Below are 20038 nucleotides of genomic sequence, written 5' to 3' on the forward strand. Positions count from 1 at the left end.
TTTTTGTTTAAAATGTAACCTTAAAAGTTTTGCTGGTACATGATTTTAACCCTGTAGGCACATGCTACTGATTTTGAAAGTGTGAACATGCAGAAAAACAGGATCCAATACGTACATGCTCAGCACCCAACTTAGCATAAAATAAGCAATACTGTAAGCAGCATGTACTCGCTCTTTGGAGCGTCCCATATATCCTGGATGTGCGCTGTTCCTAGTACTCTCTGGATATCTTACCTAGTCGGTCAGTACTGTCCTTCACATTGCTGGAAGGCAGGGACTGGGTGATGTTCCTGCAATTAATTCTAGATTGAGATGCATACAGGGAGATGATGGATGAAGCCTCAAGTGGTGGTGAGCTACCAGTGTTCTCCAAAGATTAAATGCTAAACTTCAGAAACTGGAACAGCCATCCTTGTGTTAACAGACCTCCAGGGGCCTCAGGGCAGGGGATAAGAGATATTCATCTCTGCCCAATTTTATCATCTTTCAGCCCAGTCTTGCACTGCTGCCAGGATGGCAGTCTTCTAAGTCCTAGTCTAATAAGTTCTGTTAATGCACTACCATTGGACCAACCACAACTTTACTATTTTGTAAATTAAACAATCTGGTCCCTAGCTGGGACTATCTACCCTAGATGAGCAAAATTATTACTCATGCCCAGCTTACTGGCCCTTTTCCCTATCTTCCTGGAGCCTCCAGTAGGGCCATATGCAAATGAAGTGTCAGTCTCACAGTTTAGTCAAATTTTCCACTTCATTTGTGCCTCTTTTGTAGCAGTTACCTTGAGTGCTTATCTCCGCACCACCAGACCATAAGTCCCCAGAAGTACTCTCTGGCACACTCTCCAAAGAGGATCAGTTTCCTAGGAGATGAGGGCCAGGGAAAGCCTGGTAAAGAAAAGGCCTGAACTGGGTTTTGCCTTGGGAGGGGTACTCTAAGCAGGTCCTGGAGGACCTTGGACAGCCAGGAGCCTGCATCCCTAGCATATCCCCGACCCTTCCATTAGCTCTGAGTATCACTGCCAGCAGTAACTGAGTGCCACGGGAGTGGGATGCCTTCTAGGAGAGGAATTAAAATACAGGCAGTAGGGCTTTTATAGGGGGATATGCAACCTCCTCTCCATTACAGCAGTAGAGATCCTTTGAAAGTTTTTAAATGGAAGAGTAATAGGATTAGATCTTAGAAAAATGACTCCTAAATACAAATATGCATTACCAGCTCCCTAAGGGACATGTCTACTGAAAAGTCATGCAAGTTCTCAAGCTCTTCGTGTCAATGTTTGTATGGGACACCCAATGAACTGCCCATAAAGGGTACAATTTGATCAGTTTTGACACAGGTATACACATTAAACTATCACCATAATCAAAATTAGGAACATTTCTATCACCCCAAAAGCTTCCTTGTGCTTCTTCGTAATCCCCCCTCCCTACTCCCACCCCATATCACCACCACCACCACTGGTCTTCCTGTCACTGTAGACCCTAACATGCCTCCCCCCAAACTGGGCCAGTCAGATTCTTTCTCCAGGGAATCTGCATCTGGAAAGGACACAGTGGCAGGAGGCAGCTGAAGCTGAGTCTTCCAATGACAGCTGCCTGGAGGGGCAGTCCACATGTTCCTGCTACAGACATCCGAGGGTTCTTTCTGCAGCCTGGTTGTTTTCAGTTCTATGAGCTGCGTAGTATCCTTCGAACGTATCCTTTACTGCTTAACTGTGTCAGTTTGGTGGTTGCAACGAGAAAACTCACATATAATGCACTTCCTCCTACAGTCACCACTTCAGGAAATGGCACCAAATTCTAGTCTCTCTCGCCTAACCTAGAATAATTCCTTAAAACTTCAGTCTTCATCACGTCTCCTCTCACTCATTGCTAAATCCAGCCTGTCTGCTCCCTGCTCAGTATTCTGTCTCTATAACGTTCTTTTTCTCCTCATCATTATTTCTCTAGTACCTAGTACAGTGCTTGGCAGAGCACTCAATACATTCTTGCTGAATGACTGAATCAACAGTGACATCATCCATCACCCCCAGAAACAAAAGCAAAGATGGATGAGTGAGTGCTTGCATATGTGTGCATGTTTATCAGGGTGGCAGGACTTCAAAGTTAGTTTTTAATCTTTTCACAGAAGCACACGATAGGACTTGAATCCAAGACTTCTGACTCGAACTTCCATACCATTTCCATTATACTTTGTATCTATACCATATATCCTTTCCCTTCACTTGGAGTTCTCTTTCTTCTTCCATCCTGCTCAGATCCTTATTTACACTGAGTACCAAACTGTAGGCACTAGATACAGCTCTAAAATATAAACCCTTTCCAAGAATATTTGCTTATTAACCAAAGGGCGGGGGCGGGGTCAGGCAATAAAGCATCTAGATTGAGGAGAGGAGCCTGTGGCCCCTGGCATCATCAAAGAGTTCTAGCCAGGAGGCAGGGTGAGCTGGGGGTCAGGGATGTGACTAAAGCTTTCTGAACCTGGGGTAGAGTCAATAACCTTGCCTAAGTGAAGAATAGTTTGCTGGGCTGGAACAACTTCCTGTGTCAAACAAAAAATCCATACATCATCAGAATAATACTTTATTTAACAATCTGAAAATATGTTCTTTTGGTTTTAAGTCTTGCAAAATGAGTGGTAAATCAAAGATCTGTTCACGGGCTTCCCTGATGGCGCAGTGGTTGAGAGTCCGCCTGCCGATGCAGGGGACACGGGTTCGTGCCCCAGTCCGGGAAGATCCCACATGCCGCGGAGCGGCTGGGCCAGTGAGCCATGGCCGCTGAGCCTGCGCGTCCGGAGCCTGTGCTCCGCAACGGGAGAGGCTACAACAGTGAGAGGCCCGCGTACCGCAAAAAAAAAAAAAAAAAGATCTGTTCACTATTCTCTGAGTATGTGTGGTTATATGCCTGTGGGTGGACAAATGTCTATGTCTACAGATGCTTTTGCTTTTTATAGTCATTTTAGCCCCACTTCATTAGTATATAAAGTCTTATTATTCTAACAATGCTAAAACCTGAGTTAAATATTCCAAGTCTAACAGTCTCTTCTCCCAAGACTGCCTCCCTGCCTCCCCTAAGTCTGCTCCTCAGCTTCCATTAATGCTAGGTCTTTAGAGACCGCCAGCATTCATAGTTTGAGAAACCAGAAATGAATGCCGGATCTTAAGTCCCTCTGACTTATATCCTCTAGCTGAGAGGCCTTTCTGGGGAGGTGTGTGTGGGGAGGTCTTGGCAGTTCCTCTTCAGAGTTGTGCATTTTGAATGGTAGACACCTAGAAAGGAAACATGATTGCATTAGATGCTGACCTACCCTCCCACTAACCAATTAATAAGGGGGGGGTGTGTGTGAAAACTCCATTTTCTTGTCCTGAATTATATTTCATGTCATGCACTGGCCTGTATGGAGGTGGGGGCAATGTGAAACTGGCTGTTAGGATTATTGTAAAGACTTGTTGCAGATACTGTTCATTCTGTCATTCACCATCTCTTTATGAGGATTCGCAGAAGAGATTTCCTTTTCATCTTAGTAGCAGGAGTTGTTCTCCTAAGGAATGGGCGTCATAAATTGTGTGAACTGATCAGGTTTTTCCTCTTCTTCTTGGATGTTAGTCTGGAGCCAATTTTGTGGTCCATCCTTAGGAAGTCTATTTTATAGAATGCACATTTGTACTTGCCTAGGTCATGGCTCCATTTTATTTAGTCATTTATTAGTCACTCTCACTAATACACTTCTGAGTTACTTTACTACATTTCATGTGGGTGCCTGTATGTATTTACTTTTTGTATGCCTTTTGTAGCTCTTAACTCCTTTTTGAAGTAAATTCAGGTATAACTAAATAAATTCTTAGGAGATAGGGCTATGGGAAGAGGTCAGGAGGTTCAAAGCCAGTTGGGAAATGGGCACAAAGGAACCACAAAGTGTGGTCACTCTTGGTTCTTCTGGCTCCCACCTGCTTGACTTTTCCCTAAGGATACTGTTCACTGCTGGGTTCCCCTCACAGCCCACAGCGAGGATGCCAGCCTGTAGCCAAGCATCTGTCCATCCGCAATCCCAGTCTCACCACCCCTCCTGTTGTCTGCATATCTGGGCTCCTTACCTCTTCTTGAGGCTCGGGTGCTATGACGCTGCTCTCTTCTGGAACCGCAGAGACATGAAGCTGAAGACCTTGGTTCTACAAAAAGAAGAGTTCTGCCAGTGAGACGTGTCTCAACCTCCCAGCCTCTCAGCTTAGAAGGGTCTTTTGTGCCTTACACTTCATAAGGGTCATAGATAATACTAAAGGCAATCATACAATGTTGTTTCACTACAGCCTGAAAGCAACAGGGAAGGCTTTACTGCCATCCTCCCTCGTATCAGTAAACCAAGATTTGAAGGGTGAAATGACTTGCTGGGACAGGAAGCCAGGTCTTCAGATTCCAGAGTTGTTTCCATGATTTGTGTGACATGGCATCTATACATATAGCTAGGTGAGACTCTGTAAGTGTATAAATATAGGTCTTAAAACCACGACCTATCACTTTTAGGCTAATCCTCCTCAAGAATACATGGCAGTTCTCACACTCAGATGATCCTAACCCAGAGCAGTTAGGAGAGGCAAGTGGGAGGATGGTTTCCTTGGGAAAAGGTCTAGGTTCTGAGATGGGAGCCCAAGGTGTGGAAAAAGCCGTGTTTAGTAACTACTAAGCCAGGGGAAGACCTTGGCACTCTAAGGTTTAGAATGAACTTTTTAAAAAAGACATTTATTTAACACACTATAAAATTCACCCTTTTAAAGTAGAACCGATTTCTAACAGTATGACAGCCACTTGAAATTCTGTGATTTCTCCTTTCAGGAAAATTTCCTTCTTCGTACTCCCTCTGCTGATTCTAGGCCATGAACTACCTCAAAGGTAATACTATTAATACCTCCAAGAAGGTTATCAAAATCTTCATTTTCTCTCAGGTGAGTCAAATGCTGAGCAAGAACAGATTTTCTCACAGTTATCTTTTTTTTTTGCGGTACGCAGGCCTCTCACTGTTGTGGCCTCTCCCATTGCGGAGCACAGGCTCCGGATGCACAGGCTCAGCGGCCATGGCTCACGGGCCCAGCTGCTCCGCGGCATGTGGGATCTTCCCAGACCGGGGCACGAACCCGTGTCCCCTGCATCGGCAGGCAGACTCTCAACCACTGCGCCACCAGGGAAGCCCCAACATTTTTTTTTATTTTTTGTCACAGTTATCTTTTTATTTACCCGTTTTTATATGTGGTATGTCCATAATTCTGCTTGACAGAAAATATGATTTATGATGCATCTGTGAGGGAGATGAACAAATCTTATAGGAAACAGGCTTCAGAGGATTGATAATACTGATACACTAGGATCTAAGATGCTCTATTGCTTAATTCCATAGGAAAAAGATGTCTCCTTAGCCAGTGACCAACGCAATCCCACAGGAGAGGCTGCGAGTAAATCTCAAATATAAGGAGGTAGGGCTTCCCTGGTGGCGCAGTGGTTGAGAGTCCGCCTGCCGATGCAGGGGACACGGGTTCGTGCCCCGGTCCGGGAGGATCCCACATGCCGTGGAGCGGCTGGGCCCGTGAGCCATGGCCGCTGAGCCTGCGCGTCCGGAGCCTGGGCTCCGCAACGGGAGAGGCCACAACAGTGAGACGACCACGTAACGCAAAAAAAATAAGGAGGTAACCTCAGGGGAAGGAAGTTGTGTCCTGTACCTCATTTCCAAGGAGGACAGTGTTACTAGCCTGTTCCTCCAAATAGACAGCATCTTGGTTCCCATAATCCCTTCAGTAAAATTACTCCAAGAATGCAAACTTGTTTTATTATTCACCTGAGCCTAACATGTCATTCGATTGTTGTCTCTATACTAAAATCATATAACATATTACAGTCAAATTTAAATTAATTTTGGATTTTCCATAGAGTTGAGTTGCTCTTTTCAGTGGAGAAGTGGCTATACTCTTCATCTACGCAAAGTCCCACATTTATCTTGGGCTTATTCACTACCCACATGCCCTGCATATCTCTCACTCAGTGTAGCTACCTCAGACCGGAAACCAGACAAGGGAAGGTTTTATATTATGCTCTGTTAGGACCTTCAGTACCTCACGTGAATCAAGACTGGGGGCATAATACTGTTGATGACTCAGATTTTAGTATCTCAGGGGAGTCAACTGAGATAAGTCTATTGTCCTCTTGTCTTCTACCTTCCTTGCCTTGCAAGACATCACACCCTTGTTCCCTCTGTCCATGTTAATTCCTCTCAGACAGCAGGAGGCTCCCGAGACAGCCTGGTCAACCTTCAGGTAGGCATATTCAGTAGTAGGGTGGTATGATCTGAGGGGTAACCAGACATCTCACACTCCCAGATATCCACATGGTTCATGCCCTGGCCTCCTTCATTGCCCAGATGTCACCTTCTCTGACTGCTCTGTTTAAAGCTGCAATTCAGCCCCCACTCCCTATGCCTCGCCCTGCTTAATTTTTCTCCCTAACTCATATCACCACTAAACTGTAATTTTACTTACTTATTCTGTTTCTTGTCTATCTCCCCCTCCACTAGAATGTAAGCAGCTGGAAGGCAGAGAATTTTGTGTTTTGTTCACTGTAATACCCCACTTCCTAGAAAAGTGCCTGGCACATAGTAGGGGTTTAATGAGTGATTGTGGAATGAATGAATGAATCTGGGTGCCACCTAGTCAGATGCTGCCCCATAATCCTCTCTATAATGCACCTGACAGGGAACCATATAGCCTTAGCTTTTAACATCAAGGAAGGGGAACTAGTTTTCAAGGTGGCCCAGCCCATTTTGGTTTTTGGATGCCCCTTGTGCCCCCTTTCCTCTGTATTAAAAAAAATGTTTTCCCATACCACTTCTTAGAGCTAATTGCTGAAAGTTCCTCTTATATTGATCCAAAATGTACTTAAAAAAACAAAAACACTTTACACGCAGGGCCTTTTTCTGTCCTCAGGAGTCTTACAGAACAAGTCAGATCTCTCCTCTATATGACAGACTTCCATGTAATCTGAATAGAATATGACTTGATTTCCAGATCCTTCACGGAATTGGTTGCTCTCCAGAGGGTCTGTGTCTCTATTTTAACAGAATCCTTTTCTCATCCATATTTTCACCTTTCAAAAGACCATCCCTTTTGCTTTACCTTCCCTTTGTGAGTTCCTTCTTCTAGGCTTCTCTCATCAAACAAGATATACCTTGGAAATTTGCTGATGCCATTTTGCTTGGGGTCTATTCACCATAATCACAAGTATGACAAAGTGAAGTGAGACCTTCCTCCCTCTCCCACATTAAAAAAGGAAAGATCAGGATCCAGTTGGGAACTCCCAGAAATTGGAGCAAAAGAAATAAATTAGTAAAAATCTTCTTATATTAGAGATAAGCCCTTTGCAGCAGTCAATTACCCTGGGAGTACAGGTCGCTAAATTAGTTGCTATGAAGATGTGCAATCCCCAGAACCAAAAAAGGTGTCCAAGAGTATCCTTGAAACTGTAATATAATGACATAAAGTCTTATCTACTGTGGGGCAACCTGACCATAGAAAAAATCATCCACATGGAGGTTATAAAAGGGAATAAAGACTCAGCCAGATCCATTCTCACCTGACAGATCATCAAGGCTGGGGCAGTACGAAGCTCTTCTGGGTTCAGATTATCGGTGTTTTCCTTCTCTCCGACCTCAGGAGTTCTTGCCGGCTTCTCTGGTGGCTGTGGATCAGGAGAGGCCTCTAAGGAGGCCCTAGGACTTGGAGTCTCAGCCCCCAAGGAGGCCCTAGGGCTGGTGGGTGAACTCGGTTCAGAGGCTGGAGGGCTGGAGGGCATGTTCCCTAAGGAGGACCTGGGGCTGGGAGTGGCTCTGGGTGGAGGAGGCCTACCGGGCGGTGCTGAGGCCCTCTGCACAGAGGCTCTCTTTGGCTGTTCAGATCCTTCGCTTGAGGTGCGGGTTCGGAGGACTACTTCTGGGAAAGGTGCGGCCTGCTCTGAAGGGATCAGAGCTCTGCCTGGTGATGGAGCTGGGGAGCAAGGGAGAATTTCCTCCTGGGACTCTCCACCCTCAGCGGTGGGTGAGGGCTGGGGCTGGGAGGGGCCGTTGAAAGCTAGCAGAGGCTCTTCCTCCTCAGAGGAGCTTGCTTCAGCCTCCTCCTCTATTTCCTTGTCTGTTAAGGGCTCTTTTTTAATCTCGGAGTTGTCTTCTCCCTGGGCTGGATCAGATGCCAGCTCTTCCTCACTTGCTGAGGTGGAGTCCTTCTCACTCTTCAAGGAAAGCGCAGAGGGACTGGTAGGTGAGGTAAGAGGGCTGGAGACTGTAGATGTTCGAACTGGGGGAGAGATGACTAGAGAGCGTCTGCTGCTGCTAAAAAAGGAAGGGCATTTAGATTCAGAAGAGCTAAAAACTGGAAGTAACCTAAATCCCCAAATAAATAATGATACATTCACATAATAATAAAACAGAATAAAGCAATTTAAAATGGTATTGGAAAGTCTGTATAATTTGTAGTAACGCTTATATTACAAAGTGAATTGGAAAAAGGCTATAAAATTTTATCCATATCATGATCTTGATTATCTAAAAATATATAAAGAAAAAGAAACTGGAAAAAAACTCAGCAATATATTAACAAAGTATTTTGGGGAAAAGATTCACAAGTGATATACCGTTGATCCTCATGGATTCTGTATTTGCAAATGCACTTACCCCCTGAAATTTATTTATAACCTCAAAATCAACACTCATGGTTCTTTTGCGGTCATTCACAGACATGTGCCAGCTGTGAAGAATGAGTGCCTGACCAGTACTTTCCCAGCTGAGGTCTAACAAGGCGAGCCTCTGCCTTCCTGTTTTAGCTCTCTTACTGTAAATATGTCCTGTTTGCCAGGTTTTTTGTTGTGCTTTTTGTTGGTGATTTTGCTGCTTAAAATGGCCTCCAAGTATAGTGCTAAAGTGCTGTTTGAGAGGAGAAAGTCTGTGATGTGCCTTACAGAGAAAATACATGTTAGATAAGCGTCATTCAGGCATAGTGCTGGTGGCTGTGAGTTCAATAGGAATGAATCAACAATATGTACTAAATGAGGTGTATTTAAACAAAAACACACACAAGAAAGGTTATGTATTGATCGACTGATGACAATGTTAGGACCAGGGGCTCACAGGAAACTAACCCTGTGTTTCCCCTAGGAGCAATGGTTCAGTATTCACTAATTCAGTGCTCATGGTGACTTAGAACAAAACTACCATGAACGTGGCTTCCCTGGTGGTGCAGTGGTTGAGAGTCTGCCTGCTGATGCAGGGGACACGGGTTCGTGCCCCGGTCTGGGAAGATCCCACATGCCGCGGAGCGGCTGGGCCCGTGAGCCATGGCCGCTGAGCCTGCGCGTCCCGAGCCTGTGCTCCGCAACGGGAGAGGCCACAACAGTGAGAGGCCCGCGTACCGCAAAAAAAAAAAAAAAAAAAAAAACTACCACGAACAATGAAAACTGACTATAACATTTATCGAGTATGCTGGATACTGTGCTGAGTGCTCCTACAGCAACATGAGCTTGACTCCTACTCATCTCCTTAAGGGCCTCCCATGTACCATCCACTAACTGATTAAGCAACTCACAAATATTTACTTGACATATACCAACTATGTGCTGTGTCCTGGGTTCAAGAATGGGAGACGGTGACAGGAAGAGAAAGAGAAAAACTTAGTTCCAGCCCTGTGGGAGTTTCTGACATAAGCTAAGCTAAGTGCTATAAGGTTCTTTCTAGCACTAGCATTCTACGGGTCAGCAGGTTTAGAAGGCCCAGGATGTAGCAAGAAAAGACCAGATTTCCCTAAAAGGTTCTGGGACATCTTGGTGTAAATGATGGTAAGTTTCAGATGAATGGACACTTAGAGAGAACTCTGGTTTTCAATGCAGGGAAGAGGAGAAAAAGAGTTTTGGGAGTAAAAGGGAAGTCTATATTGGCCTGTTAGTGATTCTTTTTAACAGTCTGTAACTAACTGCTAAATGAGGAATAGAAACAACAAACTGAGACTCCCATTCTTCCTGCAAATCTCAAGCTCAGTTTCACCACCTCCTCAAAGCCTTCCCTGACCATCTATCTGCACACTGCAATTACTTAACTCTTTGAATTCCTACTGGTTTCCTCAGGCCCTTAGTATGTGCAATCTTATATTGTTCTTTGTTTCCTTAGGCACATTTTATGTCCTTCCAACTTTTTTTTAAATTTTATTTATTTATTTTTGGCTGCGTTGGGTCTTTGTTGCTGAGCACAGGCTTTCTTTAGCTGCGGCAAGTGGGGGCCACTCTTCATTGCAGTGCACGGGCTTCTCAATGCGGTGGCTTCTCTTGCTGCAGAGCACGGGCTCTAGGCGCACGGGCTTCAGTAGTTGCAGCACGTGGGCTTCAGTAGTTGTGGCTCGCAGGCTTAGTTGCTCCATGGCACGTGGGAAGTTCCTGGACCTGGGATCGAACCCGTGTCCCCTGCATTGGCAGGCGGATTCTTAACCACTGCACCACCAGGGAAGTCCCCCTTCCAACTTTTGTAAATCACTTCAGGAGAAAGACAAGTCACCTATGTCCTTAGATGCCTAACTCTCAGCATAAAACCTTGTGTATAGAAGGAACTTAATAAAACTTCTTAAACAAAGGCATCAGAATAAGAAAATGATCACATTCTGAGGGACCAGTGAATTGCTTACATTTACCAGTATAAAGAATGCATGAAGGTAACAGACACACCACATACACACACACAGAAAAGCAAGCCATAACAGGTTAAGAAAAGATATTTGCGGGATTTCCCTGGTGGTCCAGTGGGTAGGACTCCACGCTCCCAGTGCAGGGGACCCGGGTTCGATCCCTGGTTGGGGAATTAGATCCCACATGCATGCCACAACTAAGAAGTCCACATGCAGCAACTAAGAGCCCGCATGCCGCAACTAAAAGCCCTCATGCTGCAATGAAGATCCCACATGCCGCAACTAAGACCCGGAGCAGCTGAAATAAATAAATATTTAAAAAAAAAAAAAAAGAAGAAAGAAAAGATATTTGCAGGATATACCATTAAAGGATTAATATTCAGAATATACAAAAAACCCCATCTCACGTAAATCAGTTTTTTAAAAAGGGTAAACAATCCAAATGAAAAATGTGAAGGATAAACATGAAAGTCTCACAAAAGGAACCTTAAAAGGCCACTAACACGAAAAGATGTTCAAGCTAACCAGCCATTGTGGAGACGTAATTAAAACTGCAAAAATTCCATTTCATACCCATTACCTTAGAAAAATTAAGAAGTCTGACAATGTCGCATGTAGCAAGAATATGGAGCAATGAGGGCTTTTATTCACTTCCGGTGAGTTGTAAATTGGAACAATCACTGTGGAGAGCAATCTGGCAATGGTAATATCTAGTAAGGCTGAAGAAACCCAAATGCACAGACCCTATGACTCAGCAATTCGACTCCCAGTATGCATCCTGAAGAAACTCTTGATAATATTCACAAGGAGAAATGTGAAACGCGTTCACTGCATTATTTGTAACAGCATAAAACTATAAGACAACCCAAATGTCCACTAGCAGTTCAGAGAAATAAACTGTGAACTAGCCATACAACAGCATCCATAACAATTAAGAAAAGGAAAGATCAGAGCTGGCAACATGTAGCAACAAGGATAAGTTATCTCACAAACAATACTAAGAAAACAAACGTAGTTGCAAAAGAACACATACAGTATAATTCTATTTAAATAAATTTTTAAACCATGCAAAATAATATTTTCTATGTGTGCATATATATGTATATAATAAAAGTAAAAAGACATGCATGGTAATGATAAATACTAAATTTAAAATAGTGGTTACACTTGGTGGGGGACAGGAAGAGAAAGTGAGTGGGGAAGGGACACTGGGAGATTTAATTATATATATATAATAGTTGATTTCTTTTCTTTTTTTTGGCTGTACCACATGGCATACAGGATCTTAGTTCCCCGACCAGGGATCGAACCCGTGGCCCCTGCATTGGGAGTGCAGAGTCTTAACCACTGGACCGCCAGGGAAGTCCCAATAGTTGATTTCTTAAATTTGGTGGTGGGTATATGACTCTTTGTTGCATTATTCTTTATACATTTAGTTACCACTAAAATATTTTGTAAAAATACTTTATATAGGGGTGTAGCACCAACAAAAAACAATATTATGTACATGAACAGAAAGGAAAGGTCAGGATTTGGGATTGGAGGTGAGAGTGTTCAATGTGTTCACACACAGGACAAACCAAGCAGAAATGAGTGTCAGAAGTGGCTCACCTTGAGAGTCCCTTCACCACAAAGACTTTGTCGGAATGTTGCTTCTCCAGTTTGCTCATCACCTCGTATAGATTGTGGTTCAGCTGGAGTAAGCAAGAAAGAAGGAGATGCTAGCCACGTGGGAACCTGAGACTGGCATATCCCTTCTCTCCCCAAAATAAAACCTTCCTACCCTTGATAAAATTCCTTATCCCTTTGCACTAGTGTCCAGGGTCCTGTCCCACTACCCCTTCTTCCTTTACTATGTCTAAAGTTCTGCCTCTTCCATCAGACTGGCAGCTCTCTCAAGGCTGGGTCCCTGGTATTTGATGTTGATTTGAGGTTCTAGCGTCTCTCAGGTGATCCAGGGAATGAAAACTCATTGTAATATTAACTAGGCAAATCATTATTTAGCCAAAGAAACTGTGGAGAGGAACGTGTGTGAATGTGGATGTGAATATAATTAATATTTTAACAGCAAAGAGTCTTGGAATCGCAGGACTAGAAGTGACCCTGTGAGGTCATGTTCTGTGGCTGCCCGTCATTGAATAGGATTGGCCCTATTCAAGACGAACTACCTGAGAAACTGACCTGTGCCTAAACACTGCCCGCTCTGCTCCCCAGCAACAGAAGATGGAGATTTAACTTGGTTCCCCACTTCAGCTGTTCCTTCCATAAGTCTAATCTCTTTTATGCATCTAAAGCCCATTTGGATGCCATTATTCAGTTGTTAATGGAGATGGAGAGGGCCCTCTGACATTACATAAACATGTGGGGTTTTTTTTCATTTTCTTCAGTGTATTCAAAACAAACAAAAACTCAGTACACTAGAAATAGGGAAGAATTCCTGTTAACTTATGAAGGGTATTTACAAACATTCTAAAGCAAACAGCATACCTAGAAATGAGACACTGAAAATTTTCCCCTGAAACTGGAAACAAGACAAGAACGTCCACTATCACCACTTCATTCTGCGTTTTTTGTTATTTATATTTGTGGGGGTTTTCCCATATAATTATTGATCATTTAGGTTTCTAGCTCTTACCTCACTCTGCTAGTTTGTCAGTAATTTGGTTTCCCTTTGCTAAAATCTCCTATGAAGATTTATCAATTTCTCCTTATAGGACCTTTCAGCTTTCTATACTATGTATTTTTTAACATCTTTATTGAGATATAATTCACATTTAAAATATACAATTCATCCTTTTTAAGTTAAAGTTGTGCTTTAATACGTTCAACACAGTCCATCAAGTGCTATTATTTCATCATGAGAAAGAAGTAAAAATTTGTGATGCCCATATGGATATCTAATGAGGTTATGTAAATTAGAGCGACCTTCATATTTATTAGAAAAACCCTCCTAGATGTCTAAATTGGCCGGATGTTTCTCACCTTGCTCATTTCCCTGTAGAAGACGTCTCTCAAGTTGGAAATGTTTTGGAAGATGGTCACATAACAGCCAATACGACTATCAAGAGGCAAAACAACAAACACGTGAAGGTAAGTGTTGGTAAAGGAAGTCTTTGAAGTACAAGGTAGGAGCGTAAGCCAAAGCCACTGCCGGCTCCGCACAGAAAAGCACCCCACGGCCTAGGCTCAGGACGTTCTGGGATCTGCATCCGTCAGAGCCAGGCCAGGGGTACAACTGACTCTCAGGAGCGGGAAGGCCAGAGGAGACACGACCAGCCTAGGCTGACACCAAAGTACAACAGATCTCTATGAAAGAAGTTATCTGATTCAGGCTCTTTAGGTTCTGAAGTAGATATGAGAGTGCTTTGAAGAATTTTTAAAGTGCCGTATAAATATAAGGCCATACAATTATAATTATTATAGTAAGTATTCTTTCTCAGTATACAATACTTGGACTTCTATGAAGCTGTATGTACATTAATGGAATTCTACCGTAAATGAATGGGGGAAGTTTACATTTAAAGAAACTCTTAAATTTCAATCCTGTTTAAATTAGGAATCACATAATTAATGTTTTAGAATACATGTAGTCATTAAAAAGGCTCCCTCATTCATAGACTAATATAAAGTGACAATACAAAATACTCTGACTACAACTGCTTTAAAGCATATCTTTTTTCTTTTTTTTTTTTTTTTTTTGGCTGCGTTGGGCCCTTGTTGCTGTGCGCGGGCTTTCTCTAGTTGCAGTGAGCAGGAGCTACTCTTCTTTGCGGTGCGCGGGCTTCTCATTCTGGTGGTTTCTCTTGTCGTGGAGCACAGGCTGTAGGGCACGTGGGCTTCAGTAGTTGTGGCACACGGGCTCAGTAGCTGTGGCTCGCAGGCTCAGTAGTTGTGGCACACGGGCTTAGTTGCTCCACGGCATGTGGGATCTTCCCGGACCAGGGCTTGAACCCGCGTACCCTGCATCGGCAGGCGGATTCTTAACCACTGCGCCACCAGGAAGTCCCTTAAAGCATATCTTGTACAATGAAAAGGAAATAGGATACAAATAGAGCTTCTGTTCAGATTCCTCTTCCAATGTGGAAAATTTACATCTAAAACATTTTTACCTACTGTGAAGCAGAGACATCTTCATTAATGGAAATACTCATGCCATGGTGTATCTTCTACATGAATCCGGATGTTCACTAACCAAACTTGTTTAAAACAATACACGCTCGAGCAGAAAACCAGATACTCCTAGTATGCATGATGACAGCACTCTACTTGCCAAGATCTCTCCTATCCAAGAAGCATCTTATCTTTAAACCTGGAAAAGCTGGTAGGGCAGGGATGGTTATCTCTGTATTGCAGACAAAGAAACCAGGGTCGAGAGAGAAAGGTGGCTTGCCTAATATCACACAGCAAGTTACGAGCAGGGCTGAGGCTACATCCCACTCTTGGACCAGGGCTCTTTTCATGAGGACATGTTTGGGCTGCCAGGTGGCCTGGGACTCCACTGGCCCGAGGGTCCAGCCCTTTCCTGAATCTCAATCATTACCTATTATAAAGAACAGGCAGCTCCTCTAGTAGTTCCTGGTTCAGATCTTCAAATACAACCTGGGCTTTGTTGAACTCTTCCTCTGCCTAGGTGGTAAAAGAGACAGGACAATTCCCCTCATTCCTGAACCCAAAGCTAGAGGCTGCTTCCTTTATTCTCTGCATGTTTTCAGGGACGGGGCTTACTTGGAAACATGCCTCCCCTTCCCCAGACCTATGTCCTCCCCAGCCTCAAGTCTCTGCCCATCCTTAGAGCATCAGTGTCAGAGCAGACAGGATTTCCTTCAGGACACCGGAGGCTGAATTTGTCGTTTCCTAAACCCAGCTTGGCCCAGCCACTTGCCACCATTATGGGGAGAGGGAGGGCAGGGAGTTTTTACCAGGCTCTTCTTTACCTTGGCAGTCTTGGCCTCATCTTTCTTCTTGGCATTCTGTACTGCCTCCAGGTGGTGTCGGGCACTGTCATAGTCCACGAGTTTCCGGCCCCGTTTGGCAATTCTTTCCTAACCCAGAGTCAAGAGAGAGGGCCTTGATACTCACTTTTCGGTGGCCAGGATGTGGGTAACAGAGTATCAAACAGAGAAGCCAGATTCCTGTCCTAGTATCAAATTTTACTCTCTGACAGGGTTTTGTGCCAAAGGGATCTCCCTCATTATCTGGAAAGAATGGGAATTCTCAGGGGGAGAGAGAGTAGAGGGCAATTCTCCAGAGCACCTGGAAGCCTGCACTGAATTTTAATACATCCTGGGAACCCACTAGAAACTGGTTCAGCATCTGGAAGAAACGGCCTTGAGAATCCTACTAAACTGAAAGTCAGGAGTTTTGGGTTTTACTCCCAATGCTGCCATTTATTAGCCTTGTCACCTAGGGCAAGGCACACCTCTTCTGGAGCCTCAGTAGCCTCATCTGCCCTATAGTGTTATTTTAAAGATCAAATGCTGAATATAAAGGGCTTTGAAAAGCCTAAAGCATAATACAAATAGTAAATTATTATGAGCACTGAGAGAACATTTACTCAATCAACTACAAATTATACCAGGGAGAGGCAAACAATGTTAATGGCTTTGTCTTGTTCTCTCAACCACAGAATTTGAAAGGATCTTGGTGATTATCTAATCCAACTTCCTATTCAATACACAAAGCTTCTCTACAATATCCAAGATAAGAAGCAGTTCGACTTCTTCTTGAACAGAGAATAGAGAACTCACTATCTCACAGTATATTTCATTTCTTTTTTGGAAAGCTTTAGCCATGAGAAATTTAAGTGAGGCTTCCTTTAATTTCTTCCTATATTAATCCAAAACCAGCACAGTGCCCAACAGAGTAGACGTTTAATAAATATGAGTTGAATGAATTAATGAATTCTAATTCTACTTTTCTGGAGCAGTTTAGAACAGGTTGGATTCCTCTTTTATCTAATAGACTTTAAAGTATTTGAAGATAATTATTATAACTCCTCCAAGTTCCCTCTTCTCTACAATAAACATCTATAGTCCCACCAACTGTTTCTCACAACGAAATGGGATGCCCTGACCTGGATCTAATTCAAAGCCAGCCCAAATCTAGTTCACTGAAATCTAAGTCTAAATGTAACCTTCACACTACCTCTGACCCTCCTCCCTAACCTCTTGTCTAACCCTCAACTTTCAATCTTTTTCCTAACCTATCCAACTTCATTCCTAGCCATGGGGTCTAACTCTGCTTATACTTTTAACCCAACATGTTTTCTAACTTATATGGGCCACCCATAACCCATCCTTGATTCTGTAAATCCATTACCTTAATCTCGCTGAATTGGGCTACATAGTTTTCCATGGTCCTCAAAGCCTGGTCAGCTAGTTTCTCTTCATAGTCTTCCCAAAGGAGATCATTATTCTGTGGGATAGAGGCAGAGGGGAGAGGTGAGGGCTCCACTTCTCAACAGCAACTGCATTCCAGAGAAATACCCAAATTCTTCCTGCAACAAACTTCCTTTTTGGAGCACTGATATTTTTAGAATATCATTTCGGATTCTGGGGAAGAGTCAGATGAAGAAACAGCCCTTCCCCAAGGAACTGCTGTATAAGAGACTGGACATGCATTCAAGGGATTAAGAACAGGAACCGATGGTCGAGAGTCTTGGACTCTAGAGCTTGAAGGATAGGGAAGTTTGGGAGCAAATAACTGCATGAAATTGGTTTTCAAAAACAACCCATTGGTTTTGTGTGGGTAAAACTTCCTAAGTTTTTAAAGAGAGGAAGAGGGTAAAAAACAGAGGAATCCACAGATTACGGAAAACTTGTTTTTAACTTCATATAATATTTTCCTGTTACAGCTTTTTCCTACCACCTGTGATCACAGCTATACAAATGAACAGTGTGAACTGGCTCTTTGTTTTCCTATTTGCTTGGACAGACAAGCTGGGGTGAGGTTGAGATGAGGGTAGAGTGAGTGTTGAAGAGCTGTAAAGCCCAGAATACTCTTACCGCTACGATGGCCTTCAGCTCCTCATGACCATCCCACTTGCTGCTGTAGATCTCCTGCAGGGTTTCTGACACTCTCTTTGAACTTTCATGCATCACTGAAAGGAGAGAACTCAGTCCTACCATCAAGTAGTTTGGTATAATCATATGGGTGACAGACAAGTCAGAGGTTCCAATCCAAAAGGACAAACTCAAAAGGTTTGGGTTATCAGTCAGAGAAGCTGGATGGGGCTGGGATAGGAAAAGTTACTCTTCCTCGGCCCACAAATATCCAGCAGTCAGGCACAGGCAAGTGATGAAAAGCCTGAGTACGGTTGTTTTTTTTCCCCATCCCCCAGACCTCTTAGTAGCTGCATAAACGCCCTCTGGATCCCCCTGTGCTCCCTGATACCCACCTTTGACTGCACTGAGGAAGTTCTTCAGGTCCTTGTATAGCTTGTGGCCTTCCGCCTGAAAGGGAGAAATGCCTTTGATGACTAAAGAGATATATTTGGAAAGATGCTCCAGAAGTCAAAGCTGAAAAGTAGGTTAAAAGCGAAATCAATCCTGGAATTTCTTCAAACATTTGCAATTGTTATATATTAGCCTCTACTCTCTTTACCAAGAAGTCGTTGGTTATCTCTTTTGGGGCAAATTTTAAGTTGGGAAATTGCTCCCATTGCACTGGCATGTCTTCTTTCCTCTGTTTGTTCTCCCTTCCAGTGAACTAGAACCTATAGTTCCTCTGTTGGAACTTGAGTCCTATGTGACACTATATACGTGATCCTTTGACTTACACCTTCCTCTCTGGGTAGAAAAACTGCTACCATTCTCTATAGACACCAGGCCCTCTTCTTCTCTGCAGCCTCACACAGGCCATTCCTCTTCTCCCATGCACTTCATTTTTTTATTTTTCCTGTATTATATGTTTTAATCAATAACACTCTTTACCAGGCCTAATTATAGGCAGGTCTTAGGAAAATTTAGGTTCACCATCATGAAACTAAATTGTGTCATCTCTAGGAAGATTTTGACCAATGTATAGGTTTTTTTTTTTTTAATTAACTTTTACAGAGTATACTTGATCTACAATGTTCTATTAGTTTGCACTTCATTTTTTAATAGCTCTATTAGAACTTCTGCCCACTGGTCTTAGGTTGGCCTTCTGTATTTGGAGCAGGCTAATTTCTCTTGCACACAGGTTTGAAGATGTCTTTCACATGGCTTGCACCGAGTCCTCTTTTTCAGAGGCTTCCTCAATTGTTCCTCACGGTGTTGTCTAAAGCACATTCCCATTCTGGTCTCTCTCCTCTATGTGAACTCTAGTTTCCAGTTGGGTGAGAAGGAATTTTGAGGCCAGGCTGTTGACATTGGAGCTTGACTACAGGAGCGTGAGACTGGACTGAAAGGTGCAGCCCACATCAAGGGTATCGTACAGGGCCAGTGATCCTCAGTTCAGATGATTTGAGCTAAGATCCATTTTGCAGTACATGATAAAAATACTTGTGAACTTGTTTTATTTGCTTATGCTCATTATAGGTAGGCTATTGAGCATACCAAAAGTATAAAAAATTTATGAGAGAAAAGCTGAAAATTCTAATAACTTAATTTTTTAATCTGTGCAATTCTTTGAGGGAAAAATCATTATTATTTAATTTTAGCAGCAGAAAACCCAGGTCTACTTGGTCAAGTAAACAAAGGAAACTGGATTAATTATTTTATCCATCTTCTTGCCTCCACAGCTCACCTCTGAGCCAGTCCAAACTCTTGACCATATGTCAGGTTAAAAGTCCTTTTCAAGAGGCTGAGTGCCAGGGCTTAAGGGACACGAAGACACAGTCTCACGGGAATCTAAGGCGCTGTCAAAGGGGTAGGAGAAGAACTGGGATCATAAGGTGTGTTACAGCAAATGAGGATCAAGACAGCATCCTCTGATGACTGAAGAAGGACCAGATACTTCAGAGAGGTTAGAATGCATGAAGAATCAGTAAATCACTGAACTTGGTAATTGGAGGTCACTGGTGACCTTGAGAAAGTGCTTTCAACAGCATGATAGAGACAGATTCAGTCAGTTAACAAAATTCAGAAACACTTAGCATTCACCAGGAAAGATGTCTCACTTCCTCTTTGCTTTTCATTCACAGAAAAAAAAGTTTAAACAGTCTAACATGTTAAATGGACATAACAGCTTTTAAACATGGATATGGTAGGTAGGTATAACTGAGAGTTTTGAAAATGTGATAACCATGGTTTGAAAGAGTTTTGGGGATTATAAAAGTTAACAAGGATTTTAACTTCTTTCTTGAAAGAAAACAACATGGATCCAACTTTTTACTTCACCATGAAGATTTGGTCT

General features: G+C 43.1%; 1 protein-coding gene across 2 annotated transcripts in view; it reads right to left on the bottom strand.

Annotated features, from left to right (window-relative positions):
- Nucleotides 1–2571: 2571 nt before the first annotated feature.
- Nucleotides 2572–20038, bottom strand: part of BIN2 (bridging integrator 2) — a 33330-nt gene continuing 15863 nt past the window's right edge. Inside the window, exons 3-12 of one of the 2 annotated variants that reach the window (XM_067696571.1) lie at nt 18099–18153; nt 17707–17801; nt 17021–17116; nt 15637–15744; nt 15243–15328; nt 13685–13760; nt 12314–12396; nt 7617–8364; nt 4100–4174; nt 2572–3274 (exon numbers count right to left, since the gene is read on the bottom strand). In XM_067696571.1, coding sequence (XP_067552672.1) covers nt 3245–3274; nt 4100–4174; nt 7617–8364; nt 12314–12396; nt 13685–13760; nt 15243–15328; nt 15637–15744; nt 17021–17116; nt 17707–17801; nt 18099–18153 — 1452 coding nt within the window. In that variant the 3' untranslated portion in view covers nt 2572–3244. Of the gene's footprint in view, nt 3275–4099; nt 4175–7616; nt 8368–12313; nt 12397–13684; nt 13761–15242; nt 15329–15636; nt 15745–17020; nt 17117–17706; nt 17802–18098; nt 18154–20038 lie in introns of both variants that reach the window. The other variant, XM_067696570.1, reaches the window with a different exon arrangement.

This window comes from Pseudorca crassidens, chromosome 11 (assembly GCF_039906515.1).
Source record: "Pseudorca crassidens isolate mPseCra1 chromosome 11, mPseCra1.hap1, whole genome shotgun sequence".
Taxonomy (NCBI): domain Eukaryota; kingdom Metazoa; phylum Chordata; class Mammalia; order Artiodactyla; family Delphinidae; genus Pseudorca; species Pseudorca crassidens.